Below are 22583 nucleotides of genomic sequence, written 5' to 3' on the forward strand. Positions count from 1 at the left end.
GCCGGGACGGACCCAAGATGGCCGGGCGCCTGTGTTCCGTTCCTGCCCTCGGCCCGAACCTCATTCATTGCCGTGCTGCTGAGCGGAGCCGCGAGCCATCCCGAGGGCTCCGGGCGTTGTTCCCGCGGGGCCGCAGGCCGCCATGGCGACCCTGGAAAAGCTGATGAAGGCCTTCGAGTCCCTTAAGTCCTTCCAGCAGCAGCAGCCGCCGCCGCCGCTATGCCCGGCCGTGGCCGAGGAGCCGCTGCACCGACCGTGAGTACTGACCCGCCGCAGCTCGGCCCCAGCCCTCCCCGGCCTTCGCCAGCCTCCCGCGGAGGCACGGAGGCGGCCCCGGCCCTCTGCCCTCCCGGCTGCCCAGTTTGGGGAGGAACCGGGGTTGCGTTGTGAGCAGGACTCGGCCGAGCCGAGGCCGCGTCCAGCCCCCACTCTTCTGCTCTGAGGGGAGCAGGGCCGCGCGGGCGCTGGACGCTCCCCGAGGAGCCGGGAATTGGGAGCCCGAGTGATGCGGGGACAGTGGTGACCTCATGCCCGGGGACGTCGGGCTGGAGGGCGGGGGAGCGCGCGCGTTCCAATGGGGAGCCTCTGGCGGGGCCCCCTTTAAACAGGCTGGGAGTCAGTCGGGCCTGTCTTCCCGTAGCCTCAGGGCTTTTCGTTTAGTTCGGGGGTCGCGGCAGAAGACTGAAGTGTTGGAAAGAGACCGGCTTGTCTCAGTTCAAGGCGGTCTGCAGGCCCCTTAAATGCGCGGTGGTCGCCCCGTAAGTGTGAACTTAGCCCAGATGGTTGTTACTAACACACAAGAAACAATAAAACGGCCTTCAATAGTGGGAAGAGTGGGCTGAAGTTTATTACTTGTCTGCAGTTGGAAATAAATCACATCTTGCTGAGGGAGAGGTTAATCGTCGGGGCGAGTGATGTCCATTTCACGGGCATCGCAGTCACGCTGGCCAGAACCTGGATGGGTGTCTGCGGACAGTCTCCTGTGGCAGACATCCTGGTACTGTTCGGAAGTAGGGGGTCTCGGTTGCTTGTGCTAGGGAACTTTTCGAAACAGAAGAAGAGAGACCATTTGATGTCACCTTCTTACAGAGCCCAAGTACTTTTCCTTGAAGTCTTGGGTGTTCCGCAGAGGTCAGGGCGTGCTCTGCTACAGTTCAGGCCTTTCTTTCATGTGCGGGCGTTTTCTTTCTCATCTGGATTTGTACAAGACGGCATTTAATGAGGACAGTTTTTGGGAAGCCGCCCCTTTAAGAAGTTCACCTTAATGTTAAGATGGACTCATTTTCAGGAATGTTTTCATCTTGGTTTCTGATATGATTCCTTGCTGTGTCCTGAGGTTTAATCAGGAAATGAGTATTTGGGGAGTCATTTTGGCTTATCTGTGAAAATGTAGCAGTAAAGCGCTTTTTCTGCTAAAAGGTGAAAAACTTGTTTGGATACTTTGAGAAAAAAGAATCTTTTTTTTTAACAACTTGACGTTTCTCCGCAGCAAATAACTTGTAACCATGACCCATTCCAGACTTAGCATAGTGCTTCTCCGTGGAGGTAGAAGTCAGAGAAGTTGACGCATCTCAGCGTCTCTTGGATCTTGTGTACAAACAGGAAGCACCAGGCAGGCTCTGGGTGGGAAGGAACGTCTTAACTGCCGTCCCTGTCTGTTGTCCAGCACTTGGTCTGTCATCTTTGCATAAACAATACATTGCTGCTGCTACTGCTAAGTCGCTTCAGTCGTGTCCGACTCTGTGCGACCCCAGAGACGGCCGGCCACCAGGCTCCCCCGTCCCTGGGATTCTCCAGGCACGAGTACTGCAGTGGGTTGCCATTTCCTTCTCCAGGGGATCTTCTTTCCCCAGAGAGATGAAACCACAGCTGTTGCTTCTCCTGGGTTAACAGGCGGATTCTTTACCACTAGCGCCACCTAGTCATTATTGTTTGAATTTTAATATAAGATCAGTCACCACTGAAGACCGTCCATCTACCTGAAGAATTTTATGATTTTAGAGCTACCTATTGAGTGCAGAAAAGACTAAAATTTAATCAGGGCAGATGTTTTCCCCCTCAAATCGGTGTGGATTGCTGGGAAGTGACTTTGGATGAGTTAGAAGAGGGATCTGAACCATGCGCTTTCTTCGTAGCTGACCGTGATGGGACGTGTACTCACTCTTTCTGGCAGTAAAGCTGTGACAGTCAGGGTCACAGACGGGCCGTCACTGACGTCTTGGTCACACCTGAAGGCTGCAGCTCGGACTCCACAAGCTGCTTGAGCTCAGTCGTGTGGGACTGCTCTTCAGGGTCTCTCTTTTTTTAAGCTTTGCTGTTTCTACTTCTCTTTCCATCTCTTGGTTTTAGAAACTCAAGGTTAACATAATTATCATTTATCTTCCGAAACCTGTTGGAAAGATTGACTCAAGACTTTTGAGTCAGTTTTACTGTGTATTGAACCTACTCCTTTGGTCTTCCCTTGTGGCTCAGCCAGTAGACTCTGCCTGCAGTGCGGGAGACCTGGGTTTGATCCCTGGGTTGGGCAGATCCCCTGGAGAAGGGAAAGGCTACCCACTCCAGTATTCTGGCCTGGAGAATTCCATGGACTAAGTCCACGGGGTTGCAAAGAGTCAGACACGACTGAGCGACTTTCATTTTCTTTCACTTTCAACCTACTCTTGTACGGCAAGCACTTGCCCACTCCTTTGTTGTCTGGGAAACACCTGTCCAGTGTAGGTGCTGGGCTGAGTGCCCGTGAGAGGCACGCGCTTGTTCTCAGTGAGTCTGTCATCCCTGGAGAGTAACCGTGGGAACCGTTCCTTCCAGAGTGTGGTGCTGGCTCATGGCAGGGCCTGGGGCAGGAGCCCTGAGGGAATAGGGCAGGCTTCCCCAATGGCTCAGCAGTAAAGAATCTGCCTGCAATGCAAGAGAGGGAGATGCAGGTTTGATCCCTGGGTCAGGAAGTTCCCCTGGAGACAGGGGATGGCTGTCCGCTCCAGTATTCTTGTCTGGAAAACCCCGTGGGCAAAGGAACCTGGTGAGCTACAGTCCATGGGGTTGCAAAGAGTCGGACACCACACACACACACACACACACACACATACACACACGTATCTTTCACTCTATCCCCACAGGGAGCTCAGAGGAGGAGCTAGACCCAAGCAGACAACACAGGAGTGTACTTTTATTTTGATGGGTGAAATTGGTATTCGGTCTTTGATTTTTTGCTTGTTTCACAAATTTTGCTCAAATTCTAGCATGGGGCCTCGGGTGCAGCACATGTGAGTCTTAAGGAAATCAGGCAGCAGGTTCAGAAAGTGGTATCATTTTTTGTTACCTGTATTCTTGTGGCCTAGTCCACATACGAGGAGAGAGACACAGTTCTTTTTAAAGCTTATATTTGTATTGATCACTTTTCTGTTGTGACCATCTTAGGTAGCGAGGTGCACTCAATTTAGTGTTTGTCAGCTTTTTCTGATGGCCATCCCCCCAGGAGTTGTTTTAGACCCTAGGGTAAGAGGCTGCCCACAGAGGGGTCACTGCCTGTAGAGCTGGGAGACCGGGTGTGTGAATGCAGCTCATTTAAGGCCTTTGTGGGTTTTCACTTTGGAAGGGAACCATACAGAAGAGAGTTTGTTTGCCTCCTAACTTGTTGGGAGAGGTCAGTGTTCTTTAATTTTCTTGATGACTTAAGGTCTTCAACTAGGTGAGCTGCTGTAATCGAGACTTGAATGTGGTGGCTCAGAGAAGAGAGCATTTAAACTCTCATAGTACTTTCTGTTCATGATCTGAGCCACAGTCTGCTCCTGGTCTTGTTTTTGCTGACTGTATAGAGCTTCTCCATCTTTGGCTGCAAAGAATATAATCAATCTGATTTCAGTGTTGACCATCTGGTGATGTCCACGTGTAGAGCCTTCTCTTGTGTTGTTGGAATAGGGTGTTTGCTATTACCAGTGTGTTCTCGTGGCAAAACTCTATTAGCCTTTGCCCTGCTTCATTCTGTACTCCAAGGCCAAACTTGCCTGTTACGCCAGGTGTTTCTTGACTTCCTACTTTTGCATTCCAGTCCCCTATAATGAAAAGGACATCTTTTTTGGGTGTTAGTTCTAGAAGGTCTTGTAGGTCTTCATAGAACCGTTCAACTTCAGCTTCTTCGGCGTTACTGGTCGGGGCATAGACTTGGATTACCGTGATATTGAATGGTTTGCCTTGGAAACGAACAGAGATCATTCTGTCTTTTTTGAGATTGCATCCAAGTACTGCCTTTTGGACTCTTTTGTTGACCATGATGGCTACTCCATTTCTTCTAAGGGATTCTTGCCCACAGTAGTAGATATAATGGTCATCTGAGTTAAATTCACCCATTCCAGTCCATCTTAGTTCGCTGATTCCTAGAATGTCAACGTTCACTCTTGCCATCTCCTGTTTGACCACTTCCAGTTTGCCTTGATTCATGGACCTAACATTCCAGGTTCCTATGCAATATTGCTCTTTACAGCATCGGACTTTGCATCTATCACCAGTCACATCCACAGTTGGGTATCGTTTTTGCTTTGGCTCCATCTCATCATTCTTTCTGGAGTTATTTCTCCACTGATCTCCATTAGCATATTGGGCACCTACTGACCTGGGGAGTTCATCTTTCAGTGTCCTATCCTTTTGCCTTTTCATACTGTTCATGGGGTTCTCAAGGCAAGAATACTGAAGTGGTTTGCCATGCCCTTCTCCAGTGGACCACAATCTGTCAGACCTCTCCACCATGACCCATCCATCTTGGGTGGCCCCACACGGCATGGCTTAGTTTCATTGAGATAGACAAGGCTGTGGTCCGTGTGATCAGATTAGCTAGTTTTCTGTAGTTTTAGTTTTAGTGTGTCTGCCCTGTGATGCCCTCTCGCAACACTTACCGTCTTATTTGGGTTTCTCTTACCTTGGGCCTTGGGTAATTCCTCTTGCCGCCGCCGGCCCCAGCCCCCAGCCTGGCCTAGCCCCTCTCGCCTGCCGCCCCCGGACCCCCGCCCCCGGCCTAGCCCTGTCGGCCGCCGCCCCCGGCCCCCCGGCCCGGCCTAGACCCTGTCAGCCCCCGGCCCGGCCTATCCCCTGTCGGCCGCCGCCCCCGGCCCCCGGGCCCCGGCCTAGCCCCTGTCGGCCGCCGCCCCCGGACCCCCGCCCCCGGCCTAGGCCCTGTCAGCCGCTGCCCCCGGCCCCCGGCCCGGCCTAGCCCCTGTCGGCCGCCGCCCCCGGCCCCCGGGCCCCGGCCTAGCCCCTGTCGGCCGCCGCCCCCGGACCCCCGCCCCCGGCCTAGGCCCTGTCAGCCGCTGCCCCCGGCCCCCGGCCCGGCCTAGCCCCTGTCGGCCGCCGCCCCCGGCCCCCGGGCCCCGGCCTAGCCCCTGTCGGCCGCCGCCCCCGGACCCCCGCCCCCGGCCTAGCCCCTGTCGGCCGCCGCCCCCGGCCCCCGGTCCCCGGCCAGGCCGCCGCCCCTGTCGGCCTAGGCCCTCTCGGCCGCCGCGCCCGGACCCGGGGCCCGGCCTAGCCCCTGTCGGCCGCCGCCCCCGGCCCCCGGTCCCCGGCCCGGCCTAGCCCCTGTCGGCCGCCGCCCCCGGCTCCCGGCCCCCGGCCCGGCCTAGCTCCTCTCGGCCACGCTTCTGCGCCGAGCCGTCGCAGCCGCCTCGCTTCTGCGCCGAGCCGTCGCAGCCGTCGCAGCCGTCTTATGGCAGAAAGTGAAGAAGAACTAAAGAGCCTCTTGATGAAGGTGAAGGAGGAGAGTGAAAAAGTTGGCTTAAAGCTCAACGTTCAGAAAACTAAGATCATGGCATCTGGTCCCATCACTCCATGGGAAATAGATGGGGAAACAGTGGAAACAGTGTCAGACTTTACTTTTTTGGGTTCCAGAGTCACTGCTGATGGTGACTGCAGCCATGAAATTAAAAGACGCTTACTCCGTGGAAGGAAGGTTATGGCCAACCTAGATAGCCTGTTTAAAAGCAGAGACATTACTTTGCCAACAAAAGTCCGTCTAGTCAAGGCTATGGTTTTTCCAGTGGTCATGTATGGATGTGAGAGTTGGACGGTGAAGAAAGCTGAGCGCCGCAGAATTGATGCTTTTGAACTGTGGTGTTGGAGAAGACTCTTGAGAGTCCCTTGGACTGCAAGGAGATCCAATCAATCCATTCTAAAAGAGATCAATCCTGGGTGTTCATTGGAAGGTTTGATGTTGAAGCTGAAACTCCAATACTTTGGCCACCTCATGCGAAGAGTTGACTCATTGGAAAAGACCCTAATGCTGGGAAGGATTGGGGGCGGGAGGAGAAGGGGACGACAGAGGATGAGATGGTTGGATGGCATCACCGACTCGATGAACATGGGTTTGGGTAGACTCCGGGAGTTGGTGATGGACAGAGAGGCCTGGCGTGCTGCAATTCATGGGGTCGCAGAGAGTCGGACACGACTGAGCGACTGAACTGAACTGAGTACTTTCTGTTTCAAACTGAGGTCTAATATACACATACATACACACACACACACACACACACACACACACACACACACATATCTATATAGTTGCTGTTGTTCACTCCTTCAGTCATGTCTGACTCATTGCAACCCCATGGACTGCAGCACCCCGGGCTTCCCTGTCCTTCACAATCTCCCAGAGTTTGTTTGCTCAAACTCATGTCCATTGAGTCAGTGGTGCAATCCAACCATCTCATCCTCTGTCACCCCCTTCTCCACCTGCCTTCAATCTTTCTCAGCATCAGGGTCTTTTCTTAAGAGTCAGCTCTTCACATCATGTGGCCAAAGTATTGGCGCTTCAGCATCAGTTCAGTTCAGTTGCTCAGTTGTATCCCACTCTTTGCAACCCCATGGACTGCAGCATGCCAGGCCTCCCTGTCCATCACCAACTCGCAGTTTACTCAGACTCATGTCCATTGAGTCGGTGATGCCATCCAAACATCTCAGCCTCTGTTGTCCCCTTCTCCTCCTGCCGTCAGTCTTCCCCAGTCTTTCCTGAGTCTCTCCCATCAGGAAGCTTCCATAAGCCTCTTATCCTTCTCCATCAGAGGGCAGACAGAATGAAAACCACAGTCGCAGAAAACTAACCAGTCTGATCCCATGGACCAGAGCCGTGTCGTAACTCAGTGAGCTATGCGTCATGCTGTGTAGGGCCACCCAGGACAGACGGGTCATGGTGGAGAGCTCTGACAAAACGTGGTCCTCTGGAGAAGGGAAGGGCAAACCATTTCAGTGTTCTTGCCTTGAGAACCCATGAACAGTATGAAAAGGCAGCTTTAGCGTCGGTCCTTCCAATGAATCTTCAGAGTTGATTTCCTTTAGGATTGACTGGTTGGATCTCCTTGCGGTCCAAGGGACTCTCAAGAGTCTTTTCCAGCACCACAGTTGAGAAGCATCAGTTCTTTGGCGCTCATCCTTCTTCACAGTCCAACTCTCACATCCATACCTGCCTACTGGAAAAACCATAGCCTTGACTAGATAGACCTTTGTCAGGAAAGTAATGTCTCTGTTTTTTAATACGCTGTCTAGGTTTTTCATAGCTTTTCTTCCAAGGAGCAAGCGTCTTTTAATTTCATGGCTGCAGTCCCCATCTGCAGTGATTTTGGAGCCCAAGAAAATAAAGTCTGTCACTGTTTCCACTGTTTCCCCATCTATTTGCCATGAAGTGATGGGAGCGGATGCCGTGATCTTAGTTTTTTGAATGTTGAGTTTTAAGCCAGCTTTTCACTCTCCTCTTTAACCTTCATCACGGGGCTCTTGAGTTCCTCTTCACTTTCTGCCATTAGGTTGGTGTCACCTGCATATCTGAGGTTATTTATATTTTTCCTGGCCATCTTGATTCCAGTTTGTGCTTCATCCAGCTTGGCATTTCGGATGATGTACTCTGCATAGATGTGAAATAACCAGGGTGACAATATATAGTCTTGACGTACTCCTTTCCCAGTTTTGAATCCAGTTCACTCATCGGTACCTCTTTTAGTGTACTCCTCCCCTGCCAGGCCCCTGTAAATTTCAGACCACTTTACATTCCCTTAAAGGTAAAGACTGTGGCATAAATGGAATCATCCCTGTGTACCTTGAAGCGGATGCATTGAAATTCATCCTTGTGTGTGTCAGTCGTTTGCTTCTTTCACTGCCAAGCAGTATTCCGTTACTCCGTGGCAGCTGTTTATCCATCCACTGAGACATTTGGGTTGTTTCCATCCCAGCACTTTTGAAGTGAGTGACTCAGGTGGGCGGGAGGTGAAAGGCCTCTGCCTCCTCCTGCCACTCAGGACCCAGGCTCCTTCCATCCTGTCACCCTGCAGCCTTTTTGTTGTCTTTGTCTGTATGTTCAGCAACTGGGTGTTAGAAGTGTCTGTTCCAGTTGGGGGAAGCTAAAAGGAGGGGGTGGTGCCCTGGGCAAGCCACAGGCAGAAGCTCCGCTCGCTGCTGTGTTCCCGTTCATCTGTGTGAACAGTCACTTGTGTGTGCCTGGCTGCAGGGAAGCCGGGCTGTGGGACTTGTCAGCAGGAAGCTCGTGTCTGAGAAGGGAAGCACGGTGTTTTGGTGGGTGCCTAGCAGCCCACAGCACAGCTCATCAGCGAGTCTCTTTTAGGAAGGAGACCAGTGGGGGACATGGTCACCTGTCCATGTGGTGAGAGACTTACTGGCTGCTCACTGGGAGCCCCTCTCTGCACACCATGGACTTGGCCTCTCATCCAGGCCTGTCTTTCCTTCTCCCGGGCCCTGACTTTCCGCTCGGGAGACTCGTCCTTGTCCATGTTCTTCCCTGGCCACGTCTGAACTGCCTTTTGAGGGTGTGTCTTTCTTGGTTTGCACAATTGCAAGAGTCTGTTCCTTCACATGTAGTTTTTTGGAGCCTGCAGTTGCTGCTGCTGCTACTGCTGCTGAGTCGCTTCAGTCGTGTCCGACTCTGTGCGACCCCATAGACGGCAGCCCACCAGGCTCCGCCGTCCCTGGGATTCTCCAGGCAAGAATACTGGAGTGGGTTGCCATTTCCTTCTCTAGTGCGTGAAAGTGAAGTCGCTCAGTCGTGTCCGACTCTTAGCGACCCCATGGACTGGAGCCTACCAGGCTCCTCCGTCCATGGGATTTTCCAAGCAAGAGTACTGGAGTGGGGTGCCGTTGCCTTCTCCGGCCTGCAGTTGCATTAGGGATTAAACGGAGGTGTTGGTCAGTTAGTATTTTAATCTCTTTGGTACTCTTTATAGAATTCCCTCAAAAACGTAGTAGACTTCTGGTCTCACTGTTTCTAGTTAGTACCATGTCCTGGTAGCTGTCAGACACTCGGATCCTTTTTTGGATGTAATCATCAAGCCTGATTTCTTTTTCGCTTCCTCTTTGGATCATCCCTGTCTTCTGTATTTCTCCGGTGCCTATTTCAGAGACCTCTGAAGTCATAGGTTTGGGTGAGAAGCAGGCACCTTTTATCTCATCTTCTTGGCCAGTCTGTCTCCTTTTTACAATTTTGACTGAAAAGTCTCACTAGGAGGCTTTTGAGAAAGGCTCTGGGCAGGGTACTTGTTTGTAGCCATTGAGAGATATAGGAGCAATTAACCATTGTGTTAATACATTCTCTCATACTTCATCGTGTGAGGCCTGTGTGGGGCTGACTCGTCAGTCCGTGTGGTTTTGCGAGGGGGCCGCTGTGGAGAGTAGGTGTTATACTATTGCATTGAGTGTGGTTTTGCGAGGGGGCCGCTGTGGCGAGTAGGTGTTATACTATTGCGTTGAATTGAAGCTCCCTCTGTCCACGCGATCCTGGGCCAGCCCTGTTGGCGCTGCAGTTTCTTCTCTCTGCAGCAGAGAAGGCAGGCGTGTTAGTGACGCCCCCTGAGTTTTCTGTGGAGCCCAGTCCTGGAGGGGACCCGGGGTTCGGCCCACCCCACCTCTCTGACCTCAGAGCACCCTGCCCCGGCACGGTTTTACTCCTTGGAGTCAAAGAAGCTGTGTTGAATGAATGAATGAATGAATGCCACGTAGAAACAGATGGAGTGGACAACACTAACTTCCTTTACTCTTTTTTTCCCCCTTTTAGAAAGAAAGAACTCTCAGCCACCAAGAAAGACCGTGTGAATCATTGTCTGACAATACGTGAAAACATAGTGGCACAGTCTCTCAGGTAACTGCACTTTGAACTTTCCAGTGAAAATAGAACACTTCTGTGTTTTCATCCTTAATGGGCTAGAATGTTCTTTGTCGCCCCAGTTGTTTTGAAACCTTGACGGGACCCCTCCCCCTTCTGGCGGTGGATATGGAGGATTTCCAGACACCGTAATGAGTAATGCTTCCTTCTTGTAATCTTACACCGTGTCGTTGTAACCATTTGGATAACTGAACAGCATGTTTGTATTTTCCTTATTGCGGTGTGGGAACAAGAGCCTGCCCAATTACTGGGATCTCGTTGCTTTTCTTCCGCGCTCTGCCCTGTCCGCCCTGTGGGGGTGCTCCCTGCTCATCACAGCTTTGGGATGGTGGGCTCATGGGCGTTAACCGGAGGCCCACCTCCCTGGCTCAGGCTTTCCTGTGGGGTGAGCAGGCAGCACCTTCTTGTATCGCTTTTTTGCTGATTGTCCTCATTCTCCTTGCTTTTTACTGTCTGTCTCTCTTTCTGAGTACTGTTCCTTGTATCTGTGGGTGGTAGTTATTTTAAGCCTGTCTCTAAATGAGTGAGTAGGAAACAGATGTGCTTATGGTTTCTGAACTCCGTTCCTCGGATGGGACGTGTGAAATACTTCTCTTGGAGTAAGTACTTTCTCTTGGAGTAAATCATTCATGTTCTTCTCCTGTTGGGAAGGGCTCTTTGTAATCTATTAGAAAAACCTCTAAGAATAATCACCTTGGTTTTCGTACTGACAGAAATTTGGTGATTCATTTATTTTTCGTGGCACATTGCCACTTGTATTTTATACTTGCCGCTTGTATTTTATGCTTTCAAAGTGATTTCATGTAGACTATTTCATTTTAGTTGAACTCAATGCCATTTTGAAAGACAGTGTATGATTACTGTTTTATCTAATTTGTAGAAATATTGTGGGAAGAAATGAAGTGACAAGTGAGAATATGTGCTGAAAATAAGAATACAAAAATTCTAAGTTAGCATGCTCTTGTAGACAACAGTACTAAGTAAAAGTAGGGGAGAAGGTTTGAATTCTGTCTCCGCTCCGAATAAGCCAGGCAGCTTCAGACAAGGCCAACTTCTTGGAGTCCCTGTGGCCTCATCTTTGATGTGTAAACTCAGTGTACAGAGCTCTTGTGGGAGGAGCGACACCCGTGGGACGCTGTTGAGAGCTGCGTGAAAGTGCTCATGAGCTCCTGAGAGGCAGAAATCCATCCTGTGGTGGCGCACGTTGTCCTGCAAGCCGCTATGACTCTTGTGTGAATGGACGTTAGATGCCTGGCGGACCCCCGGGGCCGCTGCTTCCTTAGCACAGCTGTGCTCATCAGACTTCCAGCATCCAGGTCTCAGGAAGGAACACCTCACATCGAAAGCTTATGGACCCAGAAAATAGACCTTTTCCATTCTGAGTGCTTCATGCCTTACGCTTACTTTGTTTCTTGATAATTCCCAGTGGACTTGATGGACGGTTGGCTTAGATTCACACCTGTGTGTGGGGGTGTGTGTGTGTGTGAGTGAGTGTGTGTTCAATTGCTCAGTCACGTTTGACTCTTTGCAGCCCCATGGACTGCGGCCCACCAGGCTCCTCTTATCCATGTAATTTTTCAGGCAGGAATACTGGAGTAGATGCCATTTCCCTCCTCCAGTGGATCTTCCCCACCCAGGAATTGAACCTGCATCTCTTGTGTCTTCTGAATTCAGGCAGATTCTTGACCACTAGCTTCACCTGGGAAGTACGTTGAGATATGTTAAGACTGGTTTGTGGTTCACTTTGCCATCGTAAATCATGGTAATCGCTGTTAATAGGTTCTCCATTCCTGTGTCTGTTCAGTTTTTATGGAGTAATGCTAATGGTCTCTGCGGTGCTTGTTCTACGTAGGATCAGATGAATGGGATATGTTTTGGAGCCAGAGAGGTTGTCTTTGGTCGCATCAGATCAAAGAACGTGTTTGTTTTAAGATGTTCTCCATACTTTTCAGAAATGTCGAGTTGTAGAGCTGCAGTGGATCTTTTATACACAGGTAATGATTTAGGAAGTCTTCGTGGCTGGCATTTCCTGTGGTCTCTCCTCTAATGTACCTGATCTCTGGTACGTTCTTCAGCTTCTGTCAGGTACTGATCTTATCTCTCGGGGCTTATTTCAGGCAGCTTCTCGAGTCCTTGAGGTGTGTTGTGAGTCAGCCTACTTCAGCTCTCAATTTGGTGGTCTGTCCTGCTGCTTCCTACATACGCATGAACATCAGAATCACCCGGAAAATTTGTTAGAAATACAGGAACGAAGATAACCTCACTGCCCTCTTTCCCCAGCACACTGATGTTTTCTGTCCAGTGGAGGGTGAGGATTCATTTGTAACTCGTTTCCTTTTGGGAGGACCTCAACACCCTCGTCTAAGCAAGTGGACCTGATAAGGTGATTGGGTAAAAATAAGTGTACAGGAATCTATAGATTTCCCATTCCCATATATTAGCTTAAATCTGTTAGAAAATATAATGCTTCAAGAGCCAATTCATAGTAGCACCAACATATACTATTTCAAGAAATTGACAAGAGATATGCAGAAACTATGGAAGGACTGTATGGACTTCCCTGAAAGGGACAGATGACTACTTCCTGCTTTTTCAACGTGGGAACAGTTCCTTATCATAAAGTTAAACTTTCTCTAAATTAATCCATAAATTTAAAATGAGCTTGATCAGAATTCTAGTAGAGATATTTTTGAACTTGTTCATCTGCAAGAATAAATACATCAGTTTTAACAAACAAAATCTGAAACCATCAGTAATTGGTGAGACCTGGTGTTCATGACATTAAAATAGCTCTTAGACATTAAAGAAGGTACAGAATAGGAAGTGGGAAAGTGTATGTGTGTATGTGCAGATACGAATTTCCGATAAAGGTAACGTCTTGTATTAGTGTGGAAATGATGGATTATTGAACCAGTTGACTATTTAGGGGAATATTCTTCATATTGCAGGCAAACGTAAATGCCAGATTAATTACCTAAATGTAAGAGAGTGAAGTCATTACTACAAAAAGAACATTTAATCTTAGTCTGTGGAATGCTTACAATATAAAGGAAGAAAGTGTTTAATCTAGAATATAGTTCAGTATGTCAAAATCTACTTGAAACTGAAACTTGAATGCAACTTGGGGCAAGTATTGATGGTATATGTATCAAAGGTTTACTAGCTTCTTTAGAGAGAAATTGTAAACCATTAAGAAAAAGGCTGTCTGTCTAACAGGAAAACAGGCAAAACTATGAATGGGCAGTTTGGAAAAGAAGAAATGTAACTGAGCCAGTAGACGTAATAGCTAACACTTATTTCATGCTTCCTGTGGAGAAATGTTCAGATTTACTAGTAATCACTGGAATGAGACGAAAACAAAAATGAGAACATTTCTTTTTTACCTGTCAACTTTACAGACATTAAGCAATCCTCAGGATTTTGTCAGAGATGATGCAACTTTTTTAAAAGGCAACTTGGGGAATTTCACGGTCCAGGGGCTAAGACTTTGTGCTGCCGATGCAGGGGGCCCAGGTTCGATTCCTGGTCAGGGAACTAGATCCCGTGTGCGGCAACTAAGACCCGGCGCAGGCAAATAAGTAAATATTTAAAAAAATGAAAGGCAGTTTGGCCTGTTTGATTTGGCCATTTCGCTTCAGGAGTTTATCCTTAGGAAAGTGTCTGGTGATACTGGTGCAATGCTAGTCATCCCGTTAAAGAATGAAAAATAATCTTGATGACTTACCTACAGGGGAATTGAACTTGATACATTTATGGAAAAGAATATTAGTTAACTTTATTAAAGATGATTTCTAGATCTGTGACTAGGTGATATAATAATAATATGATAAAGATTAAATTAAAAAATTATGAAGGATTTTTGCTTCTGACTCAGATGGTTAGATAGCATCACCGACTCACAAGGTAAGTGACAAGGACAGGGTTTGCCTTCCTGCCCAAAGCAGTTGATAATGGATACAGTGCATTAACTGTGGTTTTCAAGGCCTCAGGTATTAGGCATCTCTGGGAAAATGGAAGCTAATGCTATGAGCCTGAGGATTTCCCCAGATGACTGCCTGGAGGGGGTTTCCCAGTGAGGACGGGAGGAGGGAAACCCGGGAGAGCCCATGGTTGCTGGGACAGAGTTGATGGCCTCAGGAGGCAGGGTGGCTGGGACCATGGGGGGAGGATCAGAGAGGGACAAGCTGCACAGAGAGACCTGGAGACCCGCGAGGGCTCTCAGGTCTCAGCTGAGTCTTGCTGCAGACAGTGGCCTGGAGCTGCGGGTAGAGTCACCTGAAGGGGCTGGAGGGAGCAGGTGCTGAAACTCCAAGTGCGGGAAGAGCTCCTCTCACCAGCCAGAGGGGGAACCTCATCCTTCTGGCGCCTTGGGTCAGCTGCTCAGAAGGGTTTGCCTTCACAGCAGGGGTGACTCACTTCAGCCCTAGATGAGATGCTGTTCTGATCCTGCCTGCAGGTGGAGCCCAGGGCGGCCCTAGTCCTTCAGAATAACACAGTTGCATTCCAGGGCAAGCTTCAAGAATGTCGGAATTCAGAAGTGTATAGCGCCCAACAAGATAGAAGGTATAAGGTCTGGCATCTGATGAGAAATGGTCAGGAATGCCAAGAAGCAGGAAAACATGAGCAACGGTGAGAAAAATAACTGAAGCTGACCCAAACAATATTTAACCCAGAAGAAGGCAGGGAAGAGGGCCAATAAAGAGCATATGGACCAAATAGGGAAGTCGCAGTACAGTGGCAGATTCAAACCTAGTTTTAGGGACTTTTCTGGTGGTCTGGTGATGAAGAATCCGCCTTCTAGTGCAGGGGACATGGGTTCAATCCTTGGTCAAGAAGCTGGGATCCCACATGTTGCAGGACAGCTGAGCCTGAGTGCCACAGTGAAGAGCCTGGGCGTTGCAGCTGAGACCCGTTGAGGCCAAAAAATAAAAAATAAACCTAGTTATATCAATAATGACATGAAATGCAAAAGATTTTTCAGATCAAATGAGAAGCAAGACCCAGTCTCTGCTGCCTACGAGAAATCCATTTTAAATATAAAGATTCATATAGGTTAACAGGAAGACAATGGAAAGAGGTTCACCATGTTGGCCCTGAACAGATGGAAGCTGATATTACCATCAAGTGGAAGTGAAAGTCTCTCAGTTGTGTCTGACTCTTTGTGGCCCCATGGACGATACAGTCCATGGGATTCTCCAGGCCAGAATATTGGAGTGGGTAGCCTTTCCCTTGTCCAGGGGATCTTCCCAACGCAGGGATCAAACCTAGGTCTCCCACATTGCAGGTGGATTCTTTACCAGCTGAGCCACCAGGGGAGCCCTGTTATCATCGAAGTGGGTCTCTAATCCAAGGCCATGACCTGGAATAGGATCATCATTTCATAACAACAGTAAAGGCATCAGTTCATCAAGTGGGCATGACAGCCCTAAATGTGTATGTACTTAAGTCCAGAGCTTCAGAAACACACGAAGCAAAACCTGATGGAATTGCAAGGAGAAATAGACAAACCCACAGTTACAGGCAGATGTCAGTGGCCTCTCAGAAATTCTTAAAATCTGGATCTAGAAAACTGAAAACACTGTCCCACTGTGTGCTGATCGACATTTACAGAAGCTCCATGCAGGAGAGCAGAAGACTCCTTCCTTTTGAGTGCCCACAGGACACGTGCCAAGGAAGACTGACGGGGCCGTAAGCGGGTCTGTGGACGTAAATCACTGAACGTCACACAAAGCGTGCTCTCCGACCTCAGTGTAGGTGTCTGGGACTCTACTGCTGAAAGGCAGTCTTGAAAAGCCCCCACTATGTGGAAATCAAATAGCACATTTCCACGTGACCCATGGGTCAAAGAGGAAGTCAAAAGGGAAATTTGAAAATATTTTGAACTGAGTGAAAATAAAAAGAAAGGATTAAAAAACTTGTAATATGCTGCTATAGCATTTTAAAGGGGCATTTATAGCATTAAACGTCTATTTTCTAAAAGAAGAAAGGTCTGAGACCTTCAGTAACCTCAGTATACCTTAGAAAACTAAAAAGCAAATGAGACCCAAATTGAGCAGAAGGATGGCCATACTAAAAATAACAAAAGTCAGTAAAATTCAAAACAGAAGTGTATAGAAAAGTCAATAAAACGAAAAGTGTGTTCTTTGAGAATGTCAGTAAGAGGAATAAGACTGATCAGGAAAAAGTGAAGTCACAAGTTTCTAATGTCTGGAGAAGGGAAATGGTGTCAGTGTAGGTTGTACAGATATTGAAAGGATAGCAAGGAAATATGAATTTTATGCCAGTAAATTCAACCACTTAGATGATGGGCACGTTTCTTTTTCGAAAAGCACTGTTTATTCTGTTTGGCGGTGCTGGGTCTTCGTTGCTGCGCACGGGCTTTCTGTAGTTGCAGCCAGCGGGGGCTGCTCTCCGTTGCGATCGGTAGGCCTTTCATTGCAGTGGCTTCTCTTGCTGTGGAGCACAGGCTGTAGGCCCACGGGCTTCAGTGGTTTCGGCTGTCAGGCTCTAGAGCACAGGCTCAACATCTGTGGGGTACGGGTTTAGTTGCTCCGTGGCATGTGAGGTCTTTGTGGACCAGGGATCAAACCCATGTCCCCTGCACTGGCAGACGGATTCCTGTCCGCTGTAGCATCAGGCAAGTGCGATGGACAAGTTTCTTGAAAGACCAACTTCTAAAGCTCTCTCAACCAGAAATAGATAGCTTGACTAGCCCTGTGTCTCGTTGTTGTTGTGTTTTGGGGGCGTGCTGTGCAGCTCACTGAATGTGTTCCCCCGCCAGGGGTCGAACCTGGGGCCACAGCAGCAAGAGCTCAAGAGTGCTAACCACTAGGCACCAGGGACTCCCTAAGTCCTCTATCTATTTTATTAAATTAAAATTTAAAAACAGTATTTGATTTCGTTATTGGAGAGCTTCTTAAAAGCATGGTTAGAAGTAGTATGTAAACCTACTTTTTGTCTTTTTTAAAAATTGAGAGAGAATGGGCCCACAACACTGGTGGTTTGATTCCCTTGTATAATGCACTGCGGCAACCCAGTGTTAGCCAGCACCTCTGTCGTATCATTGTCATTCCTTTTTGTGTGTTGAGAGCACTAAAGAGCTCGTCTCTTAGCAGCTTTGAAGTTTAAAATGCAGTATTGCTGACTGCAATCACTAGGCTGTGCTTCCGAGTTCCAGGTTATCTACTAATTACAAGTCAGCCTGCTTTTTCAGCTGTGAATTGTATGGAATCTCTATACACGTATTTCTGTCTCCCCCCCCCCTCTCTTTTAAAGGTTTATCTAATGACTTGTTTTGGGCTGTGCTGGGTCTTCGCTCCTTCTCGGGCTTCCTCTAGTTGCAGCAGGCGGGGGGTGCTCTGATGGCGGTGTGCGGGCTCAGTATTGTGCCCGGGCTTAGCTGTCCCCACAGCACGTGGGAGCCTGCCAGTCTTCGCAGACCAGGGAGCGAGCCTGTGTCCCACCACTGGACCACCATGGAAGCCCCCAAATAAAATAGTTCTGATGAAAATTTTGTGTCTGAATTCAGATGTGCTGTAAAAGAGGTTGTTCCATAGCACAGTAATTTCTTCATGTTGATTACATGTTGAAGTAATATTTTGGATACATTGGGTTAAATGAAATATATTATTAAGATGAATTTTACCTGTAACGTAAATGTAACGTCCTTTTTCTCTTCCAGAATCCCACACAGGATACCAGAAACCTAACTGCGTTTCATCATCGTGTGTTCTCTGGGCTGTGACAGTCTCTCTTCTCTTTTCATTTAGAAATTCTCCAGAATTCCAGAAACTTCTGGGCATCGCTATGGAACTTTTTCTGCTGTGCAGTGATGACGCGGAGTCAGATGTCAGGATGGTGGCTGACGAATGCCTCAACAAAGTCATAAAAGTAAGAACCCTCTGGACGGTGTTCTCTGAGATACGATCACTGTAGCTAAGGGAAGAAGCCGTGACTTGGTGTTCTTTTGTTTTGAGTAGCAAAGTCCTTTAGGTCGTCTGCACTTTTTTAATCGAATAGTGTGTGGTTTGGAGGGACTCTAGTGTCTGCCAGGGTACTGGCTGTACCTGCCCAGTCAGAGGGAACGGGTTTCCCCTCATGCCTGCGCGGGGCGTAGGTCAGGGATGGGCGCTGGCAGTGACCTCTGGGGGCTCTTGGACCGAGTGTCACTCTGTCGAGAAACCAAGACGCCCCGAGAAGGCAAGGGGACGGGCGGTGGAATCCGCCGTTGATGTCTTCATCTCCCGAGTCCTGGGTCGGGCAGGACTGTTCACAGGTAAGGACGTGCCTTCTCTGGTAGCTTGGCTGGAGTTCTGGCTGGAGTTGGTGTGACGTTACTGGGGAGATAGGAGTTCCCAGAAAAGGTTGGTGAAGCCAGAGCCACCTGGGTGGGAGGTGAGGTGAGGAGCGCGGGGGACACAGGTCCTCTTTGCTCAGGCTTTCCCAGTGCAGAGTTTGTACCCAAGATCAGTGTAGCTTTAATCCACTTTTCCCTTTTCCTGTTTTCTGCTGCCATTGAAGATGAAGTTCTTTCATAATTCTTACTATCTTGGAAAACTGCCTTTGTTTTTCTCATTCTGCCCTTCTCCTTGTTTGTATCCCCAGCCATCCTGGGGTTTCAGCTGACAGTGTGCTCCTGCCTTCGGATGATGTACAGTCTCAGATGGGGAGCATGTTTTTTCAGAAATGCCTGAACGCATGGTGTAAGTTCTGAGTTCTGGGAGATGTTGGCAGCTCATCATTGCAGTCTGGAGGTGGAGGTGATTTCTGTGTGGGGAGGCAGAGCAGGCTCCCCGGAGGTGGTGGCAGTTAGGTGAACGAGAAGATTTAGGACCTTCTCTTTTTTTGGCTCACTGTGTGGCATGTGGGGTCTGGGTTTCCCCCACCAGGGATCGAACCCGGGCCCCAGTACAGTGGAAGCAAGGAGTGCTCTAGGGACGTCCCTTAGGACCTTCTTAACGCTTGCAGACTCACAGAGGAGGGGGACTCTACCAGAGAACGGGAGATGTTGAGGATCAGTTCAAGGGGTTTGCACTTTATTTGGTAGAGAATGAAGAAAGGGAAGAGCTCTCGAGGATTTGTAACCTGGTAGTTGAAGTATCCTGGTGGTGCCTTGTATCCTGCCTTGGACAGAAGAGAGACTTTGTGCCCAGAATCCATGAGGGAGGCTAAGTGTCCAGGGAAGAGAGGTGGGGCCCTGAGCCAGGAGGAGGTGCTGGGGTGCCAGTGAGGAGCAGAGGTTGGGCTGTCACGGACTGGACCTGGCGGCTGTGTGTCCACCCCGGTGTGGAGGTGGAGGCGGGAGCAGGGGGGGCTCAGGTGGCGCATTAGCATCGCCTGTGGCTGTGAGCGCCCATTCAGTGCTATTTCTCGGCTTTGAAGTTTACTTTTCTCCTGTAATAAAATACATTTGACATTAGTTTATAAAACATTTATGAAGTGAAACAAAACTTGGATATGCCTTCTAGTTTTACTGGCCAAGCCGTGTTTTACTATATACTTGTCCGTTTTGATGTGCTTGTTTGAGGGACTGTAGTCCAAACTGAAATAGTAGAATTAGAATTTTAAAATATCCTAGGCATGATTCAGAACCTCCCAGAATGTGACCGTGTTTTGATTTTCAAGCTCGCTGAGCCTCTGTGGGTTTGCTAAGACCAGCTTGGTTTCTAGCTGTCACGTGCTTATATCACAGGAAAGGAAGAGGTCTTTTCTGTGGAGGCTTGGTTATATCTTCCCTCTCTTGTGGACAAGCCATTGGCAGTACCGTTCGGAGGAGAGGGTTCTCATGGCTGAGAGCGGGGCCCAGAGATCTTTCCGTCTTGGGAAGCCATCTCCAGCGTGGACTTTGTGTCCTTGCTGGTGGTTGCCATCTGCCATTATTCCTGGGTTGAAGTTGCCCGTGTGGCCATTTCGGTTTGACTTGTAATCGAGCAAGAGGGTCAGGGCTCTGAGGAGCCTGTGGTTCCAGCAGGTTCGTGTGTCGCTGGGGCCCTGAGGTGGGGAGCACGTGTGCCTCACGGGCGGACCAGACCTTTGGGAAGGGTGCGGCTTCTGCGTGGAGCGGCGTGTTCCCACGCCAGAATCAGGGCTCTGCCCTTGGGTGTCCACCTCCTGTCCCACTTGCTCTGCAGACTCCAGGGAATTGCTGATGTTGGATCATCATTAAAAACGATGGTTAAAGAATGTGCTTTAATGACTAAAAATGATTAAAGTATGTACTTGAATTGAATATAAGAGCTTTAGAGTGAATTTGAACTATCTACCATTTAATTTTGGTATTATGTAGTGTTTGATTGTAATGAATATTCTTTTCCTTCCTTTTTTAAATATTATGGTGAATGACCTGTATCTAGTTGGTAACTTCCTGCATACATATACTTCTTTCTTAATGAACAGGTTTTCAATTTAGTTGCTATTATATTCTCCTTCACATCAACATTGAAGTTTTAGTTGCCCTTCAGATTCCTTTAGAACTGCTTCGTGGTTGTTGTTCAGTCGCTCAGTCGTGTCCAACTCTTTGCGGCCCCGTGGACTACAGCACGCCAGGCTTCCCTGTCCTTCATCACTCTTAGAACTGCTAGTAAGTAGAATGTATCTTCTCTGAACGAATCTCTTGTGTTTTGTTGTAGGCTTTGATGGATTCCAATCTTCCGAGGTTGCAGCTGGAACTCTATAAGGAAATTAAAAAGGTGGGTTTTTATTTTTCCTTATTGAAACAAGTCTATTGATCCACTGTATTGAGTAATGTATGAAATTTTCTTGTATTTGATAAGTAAAAATGTTAGAAGGAAGCAAATGCTGTTGGATAAAGTGGACTCTATTGTTTTACTTCTTCTCAGAATGTTGTTCTTCATTATTTATTGGATGCGATGGGAATTAAAATGGGAGTTTTTTAAAAAATTCTGTATAATTTCGTCCCATTAAACCTTAAAATTTCAAAAGTAGTTGCACACTTAAATGGCCTTTTCTCTAAAATTAGAAATTAGTGAAAAGAGCTCTTTTGTTTATCTGAAGTCCTGTTGATGACCGGTGTCTGTGACTCCTCCGGGTAACACACCGCTCCTTCACTCCCTCAGAACGGCGCTCCTCGGAGCCTGCGCGCTGCCCTGTGGAGGTTTGCCGAGCTGGCTCACCTGGTTCGGCCTCAGAAATGCAGGTGAAGTGGGTGCTGTGGGTCGTCACTGTTGCTGTTATTTTGGTCGGGAGGCCAGCTCCTGTGGACTCTTTCTGTCTCAGCTCAAAAGTCGTTTGTCTGAAGGTCTCCCCTCCCCCCCATCTGAAGCCAGCCACCTCCTCCCGTCCCACTGCCGTCCGCTTCCTCTCCCTCACAGCAGCCGTGGCTCAGAAACGCTCTCACACACCTGTTCGCTTTCTGCCCCCCCGCCCCCCAAGGCACGTGCGTCCCAGGACAGGGGGCGTCCCTGTCGGCCTGCTGTAGCCCAGCACTGCGGACGGTGTCTGCCCGGGGGCTCGCCAAGGAGATGCTTGTCAGGTGGTCAAAGACTGCGTGCCACCTCACTGTTGCTCACCGTAGGGATTATAGAAAACTCTTGTCTGTCTGTTACATGGGTTAAAAGTAGGAAGTGTGAGGAAAGTTTTGACTGATTGAAACAGTTGTATCTTTTTAATTTCTTTTAATTGGAGGATAATTTCCTTATGGTGTGGTGGTGGTTTTTGCTATGAATCACCCATGGGTGCACATGTGTCCCCCATCCTGAAGCCCCCTCCCGTCTCCCTCCCCACCCCACCCCTTGGGTTGTCCCAGAGCACCGGCTTTGAGTGCCCCGCTTCATGCGTCGAACTTGCACTGGTTATCTCTTTTACATATGGTGATATTCATGTTTCCGTGCTGTTCTCAAATCATCCTGTCACCAAGATTTTCCAGGCAAGAGTACTGGAGTGGGTTGCCGTTGCCTCCTCCATTTTTTCCTCAATTAACCATCCTTAATTATTGAATGCAGACCCTTGCGTACAGGAACGTGAAACATGAGTGGATCGGCAACAAGTGGCTGCCCAGTCTGGGCTTCCCGCAGAACCGTAGCTATTTCATGGAGTGCCTTGTGCACGCGCAGATGCTGGACCACTTGACCAAGAAAGCCCTTCGTGGACAACTGAAAATGATTGATAGTTTTCACAGGTCAGTCGGTGCAAGAAGTTCTCACTAGCCTGCTGAGAGATGTTTGCCTGCGGCCAGGTCTAAATTTTTTCTTCTTCTCTTGGAAACAGAAACAGTTTGCAGTGTGGAACTGTGTGCCTGCGAAGGTTGAATTATGACCGAAAAGGACTGGAAAGGAAAAGAGAAGAACGCCAGAATGACCTGAAAGGCTAGTACAGTCCTATTTCTTGCTTCCCAGTGTATAAGCAGCCTCAGTGATTTCCTATTTGAAAGAAAACTTCAGGAAATGCTTTCCTTGGAGAAAACACACCTCGCATCATTACA

General features: G+C 48.8%; 1 protein-coding gene across 1 annotated transcript in view; it reads left to right on the plus strand.

Moving 5' to 3' along the window:
• Positions 1 to 22583, plus strand: part of LOC145506153 (uncharacterized) — a 27420-nt gene continuing 4837 nt past the window's right edge. Inside the window, exons 1-7 of the mRNA XM_081490129.1 lie at positions 1 to 255; positions 10037 to 10120; positions 17914 to 18034; positions 20773 to 20832; positions 21220 to 21299; positions 22119 to 22280; positions 22370 to 22467. Of these exons, the coding sequence (XP_081346255.1) occupies positions 143 to 255; positions 10037 to 10120; positions 17914 to 18034; positions 20773 to 20832; positions 21220 to 21299; positions 22119 to 22280; positions 22370 to 22467 (718 nt within the window). The 5' untranslated portion in view covers positions 1 to 142. The remainder of the gene's footprint in view (positions 256 to 10036; positions 10121 to 17913; positions 18035 to 20772; positions 20833 to 21219; positions 21300 to 22118; positions 22281 to 22369; positions 22468 to 22583) is intronic.

The sequence above is a fragment of the Giraffa tippelskirchi genome, chromosome 1 (genome assembly GCF_054371585.1).
Source record: "Giraffa tippelskirchi isolate mGirTip1 chromosome 1, T2T-mGirTip1v1.2.pri, whole genome shotgun sequence".
NCBI lineage: Eukaryota > Metazoa > Chordata > Mammalia > Artiodactyla > Giraffidae > Giraffa > Giraffa tippelskirchi.